This window comes from Chiloscyllium plagiosum, unplaced genomic scaffold (assembly GCF_037043375.1).
Source record: "Chiloscyllium plagiosum isolate Xiang-an unplaced genomic scaffold, Cpla_swu_hap1 HiC_scaffold_53X, whole genome shotgun sequence".
Taxonomy (NCBI): Eukaryota; Metazoa; Chordata; class Chondrichthyes; order Orectolobiformes; family Hemiscylliidae; genus Chiloscyllium; species Chiloscyllium plagiosum.
In genome coordinates, this window is record NW_028270191.1 from 2,149,652 (window position 1) to 2,166,236 (window position 16,585).

General features: G+C 42.6%; 1 protein-coding gene across 2 annotated transcripts in view; it reads left to right on the forward strand.

Annotated features, from left to right (window-relative positions):
- Positions 1-245: 245 nt before the first annotated feature.
- Positions 246-16,585, forward strand: part of spryd3 (SPRY domain containing 3) — a 384,202-nt gene continuing 367,862 nt past the window's right edge. For both annotated transcript variants that reach the window (XM_043682106.2, XM_043682107.2), the window contains exons 1-3: positions 246-338; positions 3,217-3,362; positions 4,578-4,653. In XM_043682106.2, coding sequence (XP_043538041.1) covers positions 3,235-3,362; positions 4,578-4,653 — 204 coding nt within the window. In that variant the 5' untranslated portion in view covers positions 246-338; positions 3,217-3,234. The remainder of the gene's footprint in view (positions 339-3,216; positions 3,363-4,577; positions 4,654-16,585) is intronic.

The window sequence follows — 16,585 nt, forward strand, 5'->3', positions numbered from 1 at the left end:
ACGATTGCGTTTTTCCCTCGACTAGTGATTGACAGCGACTTTGCCCCTCATCACCATGGAGCTGACGTCAACTTCTCGCGACAATGCGTTCGCGGGAGGCAAAGCGGTGAAAGTCCGCCCTACATCAATTGCTATTGGTGACGTAGGCGGCATGCTCAGCAGTGATTGACTGCGGATAACGTCAATCAATCTCACGCAGCGGCAGCCTTTCCGCTTCCCGTGTAGTGATGTTGCCAGACGGGTGGGTGGGAGCAGGTACGTCATCTGGTTGCTGAGCGTGAGCGTGAGGGAGAGGCTTGACCGATAGCTTAAAGGGAAATTCCTGCAGCAAAGGCCAGGTAGGCTGAGCAGACAACTTTATTGCGTGCAGCTGTAGTCTGTGTGTGTGTGTATGAGAGCCACGGGGAGGGAATATCCAATTTCGAAATGTCAATCCCAGATCCAAAGAATGGCAACAAAACATTCACAGTGATTGTAGCAACCTCTGAGTTTGTGACAACCAGGCCGTGTTGAAGGAGCCGGCCAGTTCTGTGCCGGCTTGCTGCCTAGAAACTTCTGGCGTGTTAATTAACGTGTGAGCATGCCATTGGAAGTGAATGCCATGCGCCGCCCCCGAACTCTCCTCATTGACAGTTTGCCCCTCTCTATTCACTGAACTCTTCACCCTCCCATTAAGCAATCCCAGGTCAGATACAGTGAGACAGGTGGATGGATACCCTGTGAACTGTTTTCTGTCTCTCCAGATCTATTAATCAAGCTGAGTTCATCAGCCGATAGTTCATTTTCTGACAGATTACCCCGAATGCTCATCTGACTTTGAACCAAACAGATTGCAGTAATTGCTTTTGACATATCGCTATGCATTTGTTTAACTCTTGAGATAATCGCCTAAACCCTAATGATTGAAAATGCCTAGGACTTGGTCTGTAAATTTAAAAAACACAAAGATGTGCGGATGTTGGAAATTAGAAACACAAACAGAAGTTGCTGGAAAAACCCAGCATCTATAGAGCGAAAGGAGAATTAACGTTTCGGATCCAGTTCTGTATTTGAATCACTGGATCCGAAACATTAACTCTGCTTTCTGTTCACGGAATTCTGGTTGCCCTTCTATGGAAAGGATGTTGTTAAACTTGAGAGGGTGCAGAAAAAAGATTTATAAAGGATATTGCTGGGATCGGAGAGTTTGAGGTATGTGGAGAAGCTGAATAGACTATGGCTTTTTTTTTGCCTGCAACATTGGAGATTGAGGAGTAACCTGAGGGAGGTTTACAAAATCATGGACATGCATAGGGTGAATAGCTAAGATCTTTTTCTCAGGGTGTTACAATGTTGGCAGATACTGTCTTTCAAATCATGTGTTGTGTCTCTGCTCAGTGCTTCAGGAATATTCAAAACAGATGTTATTTGAATAGCAGCAGTTTGAAGATTTTGACAAAAATTCATCCCATAAAGGACATCATTAACTTGATTCATGAAACTCCTATCTAGATGGACAACATGGGAATACTACCACCTACATGTTACCCTCCAAGCCACTCACCATCCTGACTTGAAAGTATTTCACTGTTCCTTCACTGTCACTGGGTTAAAATCTTGGAATTCCCACCCCAAAGGATATTGTTGGTCTATCTATAGCACATGGATTGCAGTGGTTCAAGAAGGAGCTCACATCCCCTTCTTGGGTTACAAGCAATAAATGCTGGCTAGCCAGTGATGCTCACATCGCACAAGTGAATTTTTAAAAACTGCTAAGTTCACATGGAATTATTGATTGTAAAGTGTTATGACATGTTAGATCTTTAGTGAAACTTTCATAAGAACATTGAAGGCAAATCTATTCATCCATATAAATTGAAGTTTTTTGTTTGGTGACAGGATGCCTGATCTTTGTAGCATCATAAGTGCCTTTCGTAACACCTCAGAGAGTTTATCCTTAAGCCAGTAGCAGATACAAATCGTCTCCTCTGGCAGGACTGCTGTTATTTTTAAGAGGCAAAATGCTTCGACCACGTCACTAGCTAGAAGTGCACCGGTTTATTGTTCCCTGGCTTTTCCTTACCACCTTTCTTAAATAATGGCACCACATTAGCCAAACTCTAGTTTTCTGGCACCTCACCTGTGGCCATCGATGATACAAATATCCCAGCAAAGGGCCCAACAATCACTTCCTGAGCTTCCTACAGAGTTCTAGGGTATACCTGATCAGTTCCTGGGGATTTATCCATTTTTATATATTTCAAAACATCCAGCACTTCCCCCTCTGTAATATGGGCATTTTTCAAGATGTCACCTTCAAAGTCTTTGCACCCTTTTGGGAGAGTCTTGAAAATCTGCCAATGGGTTGATCAGGTTCGATCACCTTGATCGATCAGACCCTAAATAGCTGTTGGCACGTTGATGTCAGAGTGGCCCTTAGATATGCGTTATGGTAAGTGCTGGTTGCACGTCGCCTCCTCCAAATAAGAGTGCTAGGTGCCTCCGTGTCTGGCGAATAACTCAATATTTCTGGCCTGAGGGCAACATTTCATTGTCACATTCACGTCCAACTTCAAGTGTGTATCGCAGAGTCTGCAGCTATCAGGTTTGTTTGTACACTGTCTGTATGCAGCTGCAGTCTGTCTGAATTCTGCATGATGCTTATTGGCATCATGTTAGTCAGGCTGGCTTTCCTTTCCCAGCATATGTTTTAGTTTATGGCCACTTTATCGAAGTTCATCATAAATTAGATGTCTTGGGTGACCTGCCCGGCCACACTTCTCTATGTTGAACATCTGAAGCACCCAAAATGGGTTCATCACCAACAGTGGGAGCATCACTGCTGATTGAATCCTGAAGTACATATCCACCGGACTGGGCCTGTGGCAGGTGATGAGGGAGCAAGAGAGGAAAAGCTATTTGACCTGGTTGTCACTAATGTTGCAGGTACATCTGTCTATAATGATAAAGGGAGGAGTAATGCCCCATAGTTCTAAGCTGCAGTAAATTCAGGCAATGAGGTTTGTAAACTACCAAGATTGATCAATGTGCCAGTTAACTGATTACGACATCAGTGAAGCTGCTTAACTGGGATTGAATTCAAACTCCAGAGTCAGTTGTCAGTTTTGTTAGAAATTTGGCCCAGGTTTAAAAACTCTAGGCTTAATAATCTCCGCCAATTAGATCTAAAAGATTAAGACTGTGAATTTAACTTTTGAAGATTTCTTTTCCTTGTAGGAACTGCAGTAGTGGGAAATGGAGGACTTCAATTTACACTACAGGTTCTTAAATTGGAGGAGACGAATAAGAGAAATAAGAGAAGTACGAGCAGTACGGCATCAAGAGAGGTACAAACGCATTCTTGTCGATGGCGACATACTGAGGTAATGCTTCCTGTTGAACAAGCACTTTGATAAGTATGTGAATGAGTGATAAAGATGCTGTAATCTGTGATGAAAGATTCGACATGTAGTTTGGTCTAGGTCATTGCAAAGTTGCTGCAGAATGAATTAGTGATTTTATGCACATTATTGCAACCAGTGGCACACATTTTTTTAATCCTGTTACTTCACCTGAGTGGCTTAGTTATATGCACATATGAGCAGGTGACTTGCTTCACTGTCGAAAGTCTGAACAGCTTATCCTGGAGAGTTTTCATTAAACATTTATGAGAAGTAAACAGGAATTGAGTCAGAGTTATTGTTCATCCATGCTTTTTTCCTTTGATTTTGGACCTAAATCCAGTTTTGGCTTCGGGATTGCATTTGAAGTTATTAGGATGCTGCGAAGGTCTGCGATCTGTATGTGAGAAAAACGCTGGAAGTCCATTTTTTAACCATTTCTCTGTGGAAGTGTCCTTTCTGTAAACTCGTGCATACTGCAATTATATAGATTTACACTTTCTCAAGATTGGTCAGTGGTTAGCATTGCTGCCTCACTGCGCCAGGAACCTGGGTTCGGTTTCACCCTTGGGCCATTTGTGTGGAGCTTCCGCGGGATCTCCGGTTGCCTCCCACAGTCTGAAGATGTATAGGTTAGGATGATTGGATATACTAAATTGCCTATTGTGTCCAGGGATGTGCAGTCTAGGTGGATTAGGAATGGGAAATGCAGGGTTGCAGGATGGGATAGATCTGGATGGGATGCTCTTTGGAGAGTCGATGTAAACTCAATGGGCTGAATGGCCTGCCTCCATGCTGGAGGAAAAAGGTGGCTAACATGGTCAAAATCAATCATGAGACTGGATGTTAAAGAGATTATGGACAAGCTCGCAGAAGTGATTACATCTCATTGGCTAAAATTACATTAAGGAGAAAGTGAGGTCTGCAGATGCTGGAGATCAGAGCTGAAAATGTGTTGCTGGAAAAGCGCAGCAGGTCAGGCAGCATCCAGGGAACAGGAGAATCGACGTTTCGGGCATAAGCCCTTCTTCAGGAATTCCTGAAGAAGGGCTTATGCCCGAAATGTCGATTCTCCTGTTCCCTGGATGCTGCCTGACCTGCTGCGCTTTTCCAGCAACACGTTTTCAGCTAAAATTACATTAAGTTCTGTATAAATTAAATACATTAATGCAGATTCTTTGGGCACTAATCTTTCAGTTATCATGGAAACGCTGATGAAGTTGGCTGTTACGTGGCCCCTCGTCCTTTGACCAAGGAGAATCATTATTTTGAGGTAGGTGAATCTCAAGGAGCTGACTGGTGCTGTGAAATACCAAGCTTTTAAACTGTGGTTAAAGCAAAATTGTTGACCCTGCAGTATGTCTGCAGTCAGACTCGCCCTGTCCTTTAAATTCTTTTCAGGTCACTTGTCACAATTGAAGAGTACTTTGTAGGGGAATGGGTCTGGGTGGGTTGCTCTTCGGAGGATCGGTGTGGACTTGTTGGGCTGTAGGGCCTGTTTGCACACTGTAGGGAATCTAATCTAATCAAGTACTCCTGTCTGAGGTGAAGATTATGTCCCCGATGGGTTCTTGTGCTTGCAAACACCATTTTACTGGTTAATTTTATAAATAACTGTAGAAAAGTCAATAGAGTGGCTTGTCCTTTAAGCAGATGGCCTGCCCATGTGTGTCTTGCTAAGCAGATCTCAAGAACTGGTGCTTCTAATGTATAGTGCAGATGGAATCAAACGGAAAGGCAGGGGTTTTAAATTACTTGGCCTTGACCTACTATTGAGTCAATACATCCTTTTTATTCAAACTAAATGAAATAACTCAGCAAGTGGTATTTGCAGCTTCATTTATCCATTCAAGTTCAACAAATGACCATTTTAGTCATCTGGAGGCTGTGTTTGAATATTAATATAAAGGTTGTTTTGAATAATCTCTAGAAGTCTTTTATGCATGAAGAGAAAAAAATTGTTGTTTTTTGGTAAACGGAGCAGCTTGAAAGGTTCCACAAACAGTAATGAAGATGAACCAGTTAATCTACGATTTGATTTTGGGTGATAGGCCACCAGGACAAGTCCCTTTTTTTTTTCAATATTGCCGCAAGATCTTTTACACCCTGATTTGGCCGATTTGGCCTTAGGTTAACAATTCATCCAAAGAGCAGTGCCATTCATAGTACAATGCTCCTTCAGAACTGCTTTGAAGTGTTACCTAAGATTATGACCTCAAGTCTCTGAAACGAGGCTTGGAATGATGTTCTGACTCAAGTGTATGCTACCACTGAGCCAACCTGGCACTTAGAATGCTGAGAGCAATATATTAAATTAATCAGTGTTCATTTTATCTGATTGTTAGTTACTGCAAAGTCTCGTAATATTAACCCCTCGTTGAGACAAAAAAAACGAGGAAAAAGGAAACTAATTCAGAGAAAATATTGTGAAATTCCTCCCTGATTCCTCAAAGCAAGAAAAGAAACACCAGGAGACCAATGTTATAGCACAAAGTTCTGAAATGAACCCATTTCCAAACTAACCCATTTTCTGCCTTCCTCGCATCTCCCAATTATTTTTCTATGGATATAAGACCACACAAGGGAATAATCACCTGCATGTGGTTTCAGAAGTCACAGCTTTCATAGACAATGTTACCTTTGATATCCTTCACTATCTTATCTGTTGAAGCCACATTAGTTACTGCTCTAAAATTTTCAAGTTCTTTGTATGGAGACATTCGATCTTACCTTTTTTCTTTGAGGATTTGAATGCCTACTGCCTATTGTTACAGTAAACAATTTGCTCCTTTAAACCTGCTCTGCCATTCAACATGATCATGGTTGAACTTCCACCTCAACTTTACCTTCTTGCACTATTCCATATCTCTTAAATCGCTTCATACCACTTCATCTTGAACATACTCCATAGAGCTACAGTTCTTTGGAATAGAGAATTACAGCTATTTACGGCCCTCAAGTCATTTCTCCTCGTCTCAGTCCTAAGCGGCCAACCCCTTTTTCATGGGTAATCCCATGCTCCAGATTCTTCAGTTAGGAAAATATTTTCTGAGCATCGATGCTGTTGAGCCTCTTCAGGTTTTTTAGATATTTAAATTGAACCACCCCTCATTTTTCTAAACTTCAGGGAATGTAGGCCTAGTTGACGCAACCTCTCATCATAGACCAGCCTCCTCTTTCCAAGAGTCAGGCCACTGATTCTTCATTGCGTTCCCCTCAAGGCAAGCTGAAGTATATCCTTTTTAAATATTAATGTATGGGTTGTGGGCATTGCTGCCTGAACCAGTAATCATTACTCACCCTAGTTTCCCTTGAGATGATGGTAATGTGTGGCCTTGTTGAATTGCTGCAGTCCTTGCAGTGTAAGAACACCCACATGTTATGGATGACACGGTGGCACAGTGGTTAGCCTCACAGCGCCAGAGACCCAGGTTCAATTTCTGCCTCAGGCAACTGTCTGTGTGGAGTTTGCACATTCTCCCCGTGTCTGCGTGGGTTTCCTCTGGGTGCTCCGGTTTCCTCCCACAGTCCAAAGATGTGCAGGTCAGGTGAATTGGCCATGCTAAATTGCCCGTAGTGTTAGGTGAAGGGGTAAATGTAGGGAAACGGGTCTGGGTGGGTTGCTCTTCGGAGGGTCGGTGTAGACTTGTTGGGCTGAAGGGCCTGTTTCCACACTGTTAAGTCATCTAATTTAATAACAGTACTTTTGAGAAGGGAGTTCTCAGATTTTGATTGGTGACGCTGAAGGAATAGTGGTGTATTTCCAAATCGGGATGTTGTGTCTTGGAGTAGCACTTGTAGGTGGCTGCTGCCCTTCTAGGTGGTAGAGGTTGTAGGTTTGAAAGATGCTATCTGAGGACCTTTGATGAATTTCTGCAGTGCATCTTGTAGACGATACACATTGCTGCTATGGAGCGTCAGTGTTGGAGGGAGTAGATGTTTGTGGGTGTAGACAAATCAAGTGGGCTCTTTTGTCCAGGATGGTGTCTAGCTTCTTGAATGCTGTTGGAGCTGCACTCATTCAAACAATTGGAGAGTATTCCTAACCTGTGCCTTGAAGGTTATGGACAAGGTTTGGGAAGTTGGGAGGTGAGTTGCTTGCTGTGGTATCCTAGCCTCTGACTCATTCTTGTAGCCACAGTATTTACATTGTTCATTCAATTCCGTTTCTAGTCAGTGGTAACTCCCAGGATGTTTTTATTGCTGGATTCAGTGTAGGTGATGCTATTGAATGTCAAGTGGTGGAGGTTAGATACTCTTTTGATCATTGTCTGGCATTTTTGTGGCTCAAGTGTTACTTGCCTCTTGGATATTGCTTTTTGACATTTTTATTATGTGAGGAGTTGCGAATGATGTTGAACATTACACAATCATCAGTGAATATCCCCATATCTGATAGACGAATCACTGAAGATAATTGGGTCCAGGATACTACCCTGAAGAACTCCTGCAGTGATATCCTGGGAACTGAAATGACTAACCTCCAACAATCACAACCTTCCTTTCTGCCAAGTATGACTTCAACCAGTGGAGCATTTTCCTCTGATTCCCTTTGATTATAGTTTTGTTCGGGCTCTTTTATGCCCCATTTGGTCAAATGTGGCCTTAATGTCAAAGGCAGTCACTCTCACCACCTCTCTGGAGTTCAGATATTTTTTTTCCATGTTTGACTTGATGTTGTGATGAGATCAGGAGCCATTATCTGGTAGATGCCAGTGTTGTAGCTGGAGTGGAACAGCGTGGCTATGTGAACGGCAAGTTCTAGAGCACACGTCTTCAGTGCTATTGTCAGAATGTTATCAGGGCCCATAGCCTTTGCAGTATCTTCCTTGGGTAACGAGTAAAACTGTACATCGTACTCAAGATGAAATAAGTCCACAGAGGCCGTATCCCATCACCAAGTCATCCTATATTTACATGTAGAGAGTGCTTGACACAGAGCCAGCTCTGAGTGAACAGTCTGTTTCTCCTGTTTATATCTGTCAGCCAGGACTCCCTGATTAGGGCTGTCAATCTGGTCCACTCAGACAATACATATTCTATGAGGTCCACACAGCTAACCTCATTAAAATCACTACATCCCTCCCACTCTGAGCCAGAGGCCATAGGGCCAGTTCTTTCTTTTTTGTAGCTCCTTCTGAGGCATTTTAACACTGGGTCAGGTTTCTCCAACTCTGCCTCTGATATGGGTGGCATGTAACATACAGTAGCTCATCTCTTGTGATCGGAGTGTCTCAGAAGAAAATTATTCTCTTCAGGCCCATGAAAGGACCTACGTAGTCAATCTGCAACTGAGTCCAGGGTTTACGCGGCCATTCGCATGAATGTGGGGGACCTGTGAGCTCATACTGTCACGATGCTGAATGGGGAGGCATTGCATGTTAATGCCAGATCTCGCTTGGGATTATAGTTTGCCACACCTCAGAGGATGATGGCTGTTTTTTCACTTCCCTAAAAGCTATGGCTTGGCTATGCCACCATTTCCAAGGCTGGCCCTTATTTGAGAGTTGATGCATATGTGCCAGGATGGAGGCCAGCTTATGTATGAACTTGCTGTAATAGTTCACCAGCCCAAGGAAAGACCTAAGCTCAAGTACAGATGTGGGAGCCCTCACTTTATCTTCCAATGGGTCTTGTTGACTCTGTAGCCCAAGTAGGTCACTTGGGTGTCTGGAACCCTCCTAATGCATATGCATGCCCTGGGCGAAATGTCTAACAGTTCTATCCAAGTTCTTGATGTGCTCCTTATTGGCCTCCCCAGTTATAGTATGTCATCTAGATAAATGACAACCTGGGGTTGACCTTGTAAAATGTTCTCCATCTTCCACTGAAAAATTGCACAGGCTGACAATACCCCATATGGTAGTCTCATGTATTGGTACAATTGCAAATACAAATGGCTCATGTCCAGCTTCGTAAAGAACAACCCTTTGCCAGCTTTGTATAAATCCTCTAGACAAGGGAATTATATTTATCCAGCTGCGAGAAGCGGTTTACTGTTTGTTTAAAATTCCCACAAAGGCTTCGCAACCTGTCAGGCTTTACAATCAGCTGGTGCTGCCTGTTTCACAGACTGGACTGGTTTGATGATTTCTGTCTTCACTTCTGTTCTTAAGGCAAATGGCACTGGGAGGGACTTGCAGAATCATAGAATTGTTTCCTGGTTAACGTATAAGCTGGCTTTGGCTCCTTTGATAGTCTGTCTGCCTTCCTGAAAAACATTCAGGTATTTCATTAGGACTTCATTCAGGCAGCCATTTTCTAATAGAAAAATACTGTTACTAGGTGAATCTTTCGCAACCAATATTGCCGACATCACATAGAGATATACAGCACGGAAACAGACCCTTCGATCCAACTCATCCATGCCGATCAGGTATCCTAAATTGAACTAGTCTCATTTGCCAGCATTTGGCCCATTTCCCTTAACCACTTTCTATTCATATACCCATCCAGATGCCTTTTAAATGCTGCAAATGTACCAGCCTCTACTGACAGCTCATTCAATACATGCACCACCCTCTGTGTGAAAGAGTTGCCACTTAGGTCCCTTTTATATCTCTCCTCTCTCACCTTAAACCCATGCCTTCTAGTTTTGGACTCCCTTAACCTGGGGAAAAGACCTTGACTGCTCACCCTATCCATGCCCCTCATGATTTTATAAACTTCAATAAGGTCATCTTGCAGTCTCCAACGCTCCAGGGAAAATAACCCCAGCCTATTCAGCCTCTCTCTGTAGGTCAACTCCTCCAACTCTAGCCTAATTTCTGCTTCTGTGGTCTTATGGTTTTAACATCCTTGTAAATCCTTTCTGAATCCTTTCACGTTTCAAGTCTGTGAAGGAGTTAGCTGAAGAGATAGTGGAGCCTTTATTAGTGATGTGTCAGGGGGAGTCCCTGAGGACTGGAAAATTGCTGATGTAACCCCCACCCTCCCGGGTTTAAGAAGGGAGTAAGGCAGGAAATTATAAGCCAATTAGCCTGACCTCAGATGTTAGTAAGATTTTGGAGCCCATTGTGAAGGATGGGATTTCTGAGTACTTGGAAGTGCATAATAAAATAGGGCCAAGTCAGCATGGTTTCATCAGGGGAGGTCATGCCTGACAAATGTGTAAGAATTCTTTGAGGAGCTGATGAGCAGGTTAGACCAGGAGAGCCAATGGATGTTATCTCTGTGGACATGTACGCCAGTCACTAAAAGTAAGCATGCAGGTGCAGTAGGCAGTGAAGAAGGCAAATAGTATGTTGATCCTCCTAACGAGAGAATTCAAATGCAGGAGCAGAGATGTCTTGCTCGATTGTCGAGGTCTGTGACGACATCTGGAGTATTGTGTGCAGTTTTGGTCTCCTTATCTGAGGAAGGGTTTTCTGGCTGTGGAGGGAGTACAACAAATGTTTACCAGACTGATTTCTGGCATGGCAGGACTGATGTATGAAGAGAAACTGGGTTGGTATGAACTGTATTCACTGGAGTTTATAAGAATGAGGGGGATCTCATGGAAACCTATAAAATTCGAACAGGACTAGCCAGGGTAAACACAGGAAGAATGTTCCCGTTAGTTTGGGGCTTGCAGAACCAGAGGTCACTGTCTAAAGATATGGGGTCGGCCATTTAGGGCTGATATGAGAAATGTCTTCACCCAGAGAGAATGGTGAGCCTGTGGAATTCTATGCCACAGAAAGCGGTTGATACCAAAACATTGGATGTTTTCAAGATAGAGTTCAGGATATTGAGTTGGATGATCAACAATGATCATGTTGTGAATGGTGAAGCAGGCCCCAAGAGCCAATGACCTACTCCTTCGATTTTCTACATTTCTAAAAGAAAGAAATAGGGTGTATAATGAATAAATGTTTTGTTTCTGTTTTCACTATAGAGGTTACAAAAAAAAACAGTAATAACTATAAATCAGGCACAAGCCCGGAGTATGATGGAATACTTCCCATTTGTCTGGGTGAATGCAGCACCAGCAATGCTCAAGAAATTTGACACCATCCACTTGACTGCCACCACATCCACAAACATTCACTCTCTCCTCTGCCAATGCTGAGTAGCAACAGCTATTGACAAGGTGCCCTGCAAAAATTCTCCAAAGATCCTTAGACAGCTCCATTTAGAAGGACAAGAGCAGCAGATACATGGGAACACCACCATCTTCAAGTTCCCTTCCAAGCCATTCACCATCCTGACTTGGAAAAATATTACCAATATTTCATTGCTGGGTCAAAATCCTGGAATTCCTTCCTTAATGACATTGTGAGTCTGCCTACAGCACAGGAACTGCAGCAGTTCAAGCAGGCAGCTCACCACCATCAGGGATGGGCAAGAAATGTTGGCCCAGCCAGCGGCACCCAAGGAGTTTGGTGAAATTATAATCACTCAGGATGCAAAATTGAGTAAGCAGATGGAACTGTGGGTTCATAAGTCTCCAGGTCTGGATAGACTTGATCTTTGGGTCTCAAAAGAATTGGCTAATGAGCTATTAGATGCATTTCTGTTAATTTTCCAAAATTCATTAGATGCTGAATAGGTCCTGATAGACTCTAACAGCAAGTGTAACCCCTTTATTCAAGAATGAAAAGAGACAGAAAGCAGAACTATAGGCTGGTTACCTTGATGTCTGTGAAGTGGAAGGTGTTGGAACAGGTCATTAGCTAGACATTTGGAGAAACACATTGAAATTAGAAGGAGTCGTTGTGGTTTTGTGATGGAGAAATCATGTTTAACCAATTTATTGGAATTCTTTAAAGCGGTAACGTGCACTGTGAATAAAAGGTGCCCGCTGATGTGCGGGACTTGGATTTTCAGAAGGCATTTAATGAGGTTCAATATAAAAAGTTATTTTACAAAGTATGAGCCCATGATGTAAGGGGTAAAATGTTAGCAGGAATAAAAAGATTGGCTAGCTAGCATTTAACCGACAGGATGCACAAAATAGGTCTTTTCCAAATTGTAGGATGTGACGGGTAGGGTCCCATAAAGTGTCTGTACTGTGACCTCATTGTTTTTGAAGTTATATCATGACTTAGATAATAGGACCGAAGGCATGATGGTGCAAAGATGGATGCAGATTGATTTACATAGGTTACATGAATGCGAGAATCTATCAGATTAAGTATCATGTGGTAAAATGTGAAGTTATTCACTTTGGCAGGAAGAAGAAAAAACAAGACTTAATCAGAGAATGACTGAAGAATTCTGAGGTGCAGAGGGATTTAGGTATTCTGGGCAAGAGTCACAAAAAGTAGTGTACAGCAAGTGATTTAGAAAGCTAATGGAATGTAATCTTTTATTATGAGAGGAAATGAGGAAAGGGTGTTTGCTTCAGTTACACAGGGCATTGGTGAGACCATATCTTGCATACTGATACATTTTTGATCTCCTTATTCAAGGAAGGATATATACGTGATGTAGCCAGTTCAGAGGACATTTACTCAATTGATACCTGGAAAACCAGGTTGCCTTGTGAAGAAAGACTGGACAGAGTGGACTTGGTCTTCTGAACTCCAGTGAAAGCAAATGGTGATTTGACTCATAAAATTCTGAGTAATCTTGACAGATTGGATATGGGTGGGTTAGTCCAGAAGTAGGGAACACTGTTCTTAAACTGAGGTGTTGTCCTTTTAGGACAGAGATATTGGGATTTCTACTCCTATTTCCTCTACCAAGTTAATTTAAACCCTTCACAATCAGAAATGTATGTCATACATGTCACAGAATCGCAGAAGTGTTAGCATAGAATCCCGAGTACAGATAGAGGCCATTTGATTCATCAAGCCTACACTGACCCTCCGAAAAGCATCCCACCCTATCCCCATAACCTTACATTAACCATGGCCAATCCACCTACCTGCAAATCTTTGGACTATGGGAGGAAACCAGAGCACTTGGCAGAAACTGGGAGAATGTGCGAATTTCATGCAGTCGCCCAAGGTTGAATTGAACCCAGCTTCCTGGTGCTACGAAGCAGCAAAGCTAACCACTGAGCCACCGTGTTGGCCTTATGGCATAGAAGAAGGACTATTGTGTCTGCACCAGCACATCAAATTAGCATTTTGACTTTGTGCTGTTCTCTTGCCTTTTATGTACCCTTGCATGTAGTAATTCCACATCTATTTGCTTGATTCTCCTATTTCTGTGCTTATGAGTGCATGGTAATGTGTATAATATGGAGATCGCTACGGTTTTGAGGTTCCGCTTGCCAGTTACTTTCTTAGCTCCCTAAACTGACTGTAAAATCTTATCCCTTTATTTTTACCCATATTATTGGTACGGGCATGGACCACAACTTCTGGCTGTTCGCTTTTTCTATCTGGGTGCCCTGCATTGACGCTGAAACCAGGGAGACAACACACCATCTTGAAGTTATATCTGTGTCTGCAGAAATAACTGTCCATTCCCCTATAATGACATGCCTATCACTGTTGATTTTTGAAACTTCCTCATGCTCCCTGTACAGCTGAGCCAGCCATGATGCGGAGGGCTTGGCTTTGACTGCACTCCTCAGGAACCATCATCCTCAAGTATTCAAAGCTAAATAGTAGCTGGAGAGTGTACTGTACCTTTGCATTTGAGCTTTGCACTTCATACTTGATCCTCCTTGTAATGTACAATGTTTCCACATTGTAATGTAATCTAATCTAATCCTTGACACTTTTCTGCCTGCATATTTTGAGTGCATGGTGACCAGATAGACATGTGATCAACAGAAGTGTATTCCATGGAGAAAGAAAGGCTCTGAGAAGGATGGTTACTAAGTAAGTTCAGGAGCTGTCAAATTTAAAAAAAAGAGAGGTGTACAGTTTGGTGAAGGTTAGTGGTTTTCGGTTTAAAGAATGGGAACACTTTAGAAACAACTAAAGGATGACTAAGAAAATAATGAAGAGAGAAAAGTTAGAGTAATGAGAAGAAACTAGCAAGAAATCTAAAAACCTACACTTTCAGACCCCAACAAATATATATAAAAAGGAAAAGAGTTGCTAAAGTGAGCATTGGGACCTCGGAGGGTGTGACTGGACAATTGATCATGGGGAAATAAGGAAACACACTGCTAAAATTTCAGTCGAAGTTGAGACACTGAATGGGCTAAAAATTGATAAAAAGGTGATATTAGGAAAGTTGCAGTAGTTGATAAATAACCAGGACCTGAACAGTTGCATCTAAAGAACTAAGGATGGAAGATGCAGAGGTAACTAGCTATAATCTTTCAATTCTCAATTGATATGGAAGTAGTCCAGTGATCTGTAAGTTTTGTACCCTTGTTCAAAAAGGGTGCAAGGATAAATCCAACAGCTATACGCCAGTCAGTTAACTTCGGTAGTGGAAATACTTTTAGAAATAAGAATCTAGAACAAATCTAAAAGTCACTTGGAATGCGAGGTGCTGCGTTTTGGGAAAGCAAATCTTAGCAGGACTTCTACACTTAATGGTAAGGTCCTAGGGAGTGTTGCTGAACAAAGAGACCTTGGAGTGCAGGTTCATAGCTTCTTGAAAGTGGAGTCGCAGGTAGATAGGATGGTGAAGGTGGTGTTTGGCATACTTTCATTATTGAGGAGAAAGTGAGGTCTGCAGATGCTGGAGATCAAAGTTGAAACTTTATTGCTGGAACAGCACAGCAGGTCAGGCAGCATCCAGGGAACAGGAGATTCGACGTTTCGAGATTCCTGAAGAAGGGCCTGTGCCCGAAACGTCGAATCTCCTGTTCCCTGGATGCTGCCTGACCTGCTGTGCTGTTCCAGCAATAAAGTTTCAACATACTTTCATTATTGGTCAGAGTATTGGATACAGGAGTTGGGAGGTCATTTTGCCGCTGTACAGAACATTGGTTTGGCCACTGAGAGTAATAGAGATGTACAGCATGGAAACACACCCTTCAGTCCAACCCGTCCATGCCGACCAGATATCCCAACTCAACCTAGTCCCACCTGCCAGCACAAGGCCCATATCCCTCCAATCCCCTTCTATTCATATACCTATCCAAATGCCTCTTAAATGTTTCAATTGTACCAGCCTCCACCACATCCTCTGACAGCTCATTCCATACACGTACCACCCTCCGTGTGAAAAAGTTGCCCTTGGGTCTCTTTTATATCTTTCCCCTCTCACCCAAACCTATGCCCTCGAGTTCTGGCCTCCCTGACCCCAGGGAAAAGACTGCCAATTTACCCTATTCATTTTGGAATATTGTGTGCAATTCTGGTCTCCTTCCGATTGGAAGGATGTTGTGAAACTTGAAAGCATTCAGAAAAGATTTACAAGGATGTTGCCAGGGTTGGAGGATGTGAGCTATAAGGAGAGGTTGAATAGGCTGGGGCGGCTTTCCCTGGGGTGTCGGAGGCTGAGGGGCATGAGCATGGATAGGATAAACAGATGCCCTTTTTAAATGGGCAGTCCCTAAGCTTTAAACAGCAACCCCTTGTACTAGATTCTTTCCACATCTGCTTTGTCACAACCCACAGGACCTTGTATGTTTCAATCAAGTCATTTCTTACTCTTCTAAACTCCAGTGGAGACAAGCCCAGCCTGTCCAACTGTTTCCTCATGAGACGACCCACCCATTCCAGATATTAGTCAGGTAAATCTTCCCTAAAATGTTTCCAAAACATCTTCATCCTTCCTTAAATAAGGAGACTAATTCTATACGCACTACTCTAGATGTGATATCATTAGTTTCCTGTATAATTGAAGTATAACCTCTCTACTTTTGTATTCAATTCTCCTCCCAGTAAATTATAACATTGTTAGCTTTCCTAGTGGTGAACAGTGGGGTATCCCAAGGGGTCGGTGTTAGGTTGCATACTTTTCTTGATATATATTCATGACTTGGATTTGGGTACGCAAGGCACATTTCAAAATTTGTCAATTACGTACAATTTGCAAATCCTGTGAAGTGGATAGTGGTGGATTTCAAGACATGAATAACTTGGTGGAAAGAGCAAATGTATGGCAGACAAAATTTAGTGCAGGAAGAATGGGGAACAATAGTACAAAATAACATATTCTAAAGCGTTTGAGGAGCAGAGAGACCTGATGGAACATGTGCACAAATTGTTGGAGGTGGCAGGGTAGGTTGAGAAAGTACTGAAGAAGGGTCACTGGTGATTTCTCTCCACAGATGCCGTCAGACCTGAGCTTTTCCAGCAATTTCTGTTTTTGTTTCAGATTTCCAGTTCTTTCAATTTTTTAAAATTTAGTTTGAGAAAGTG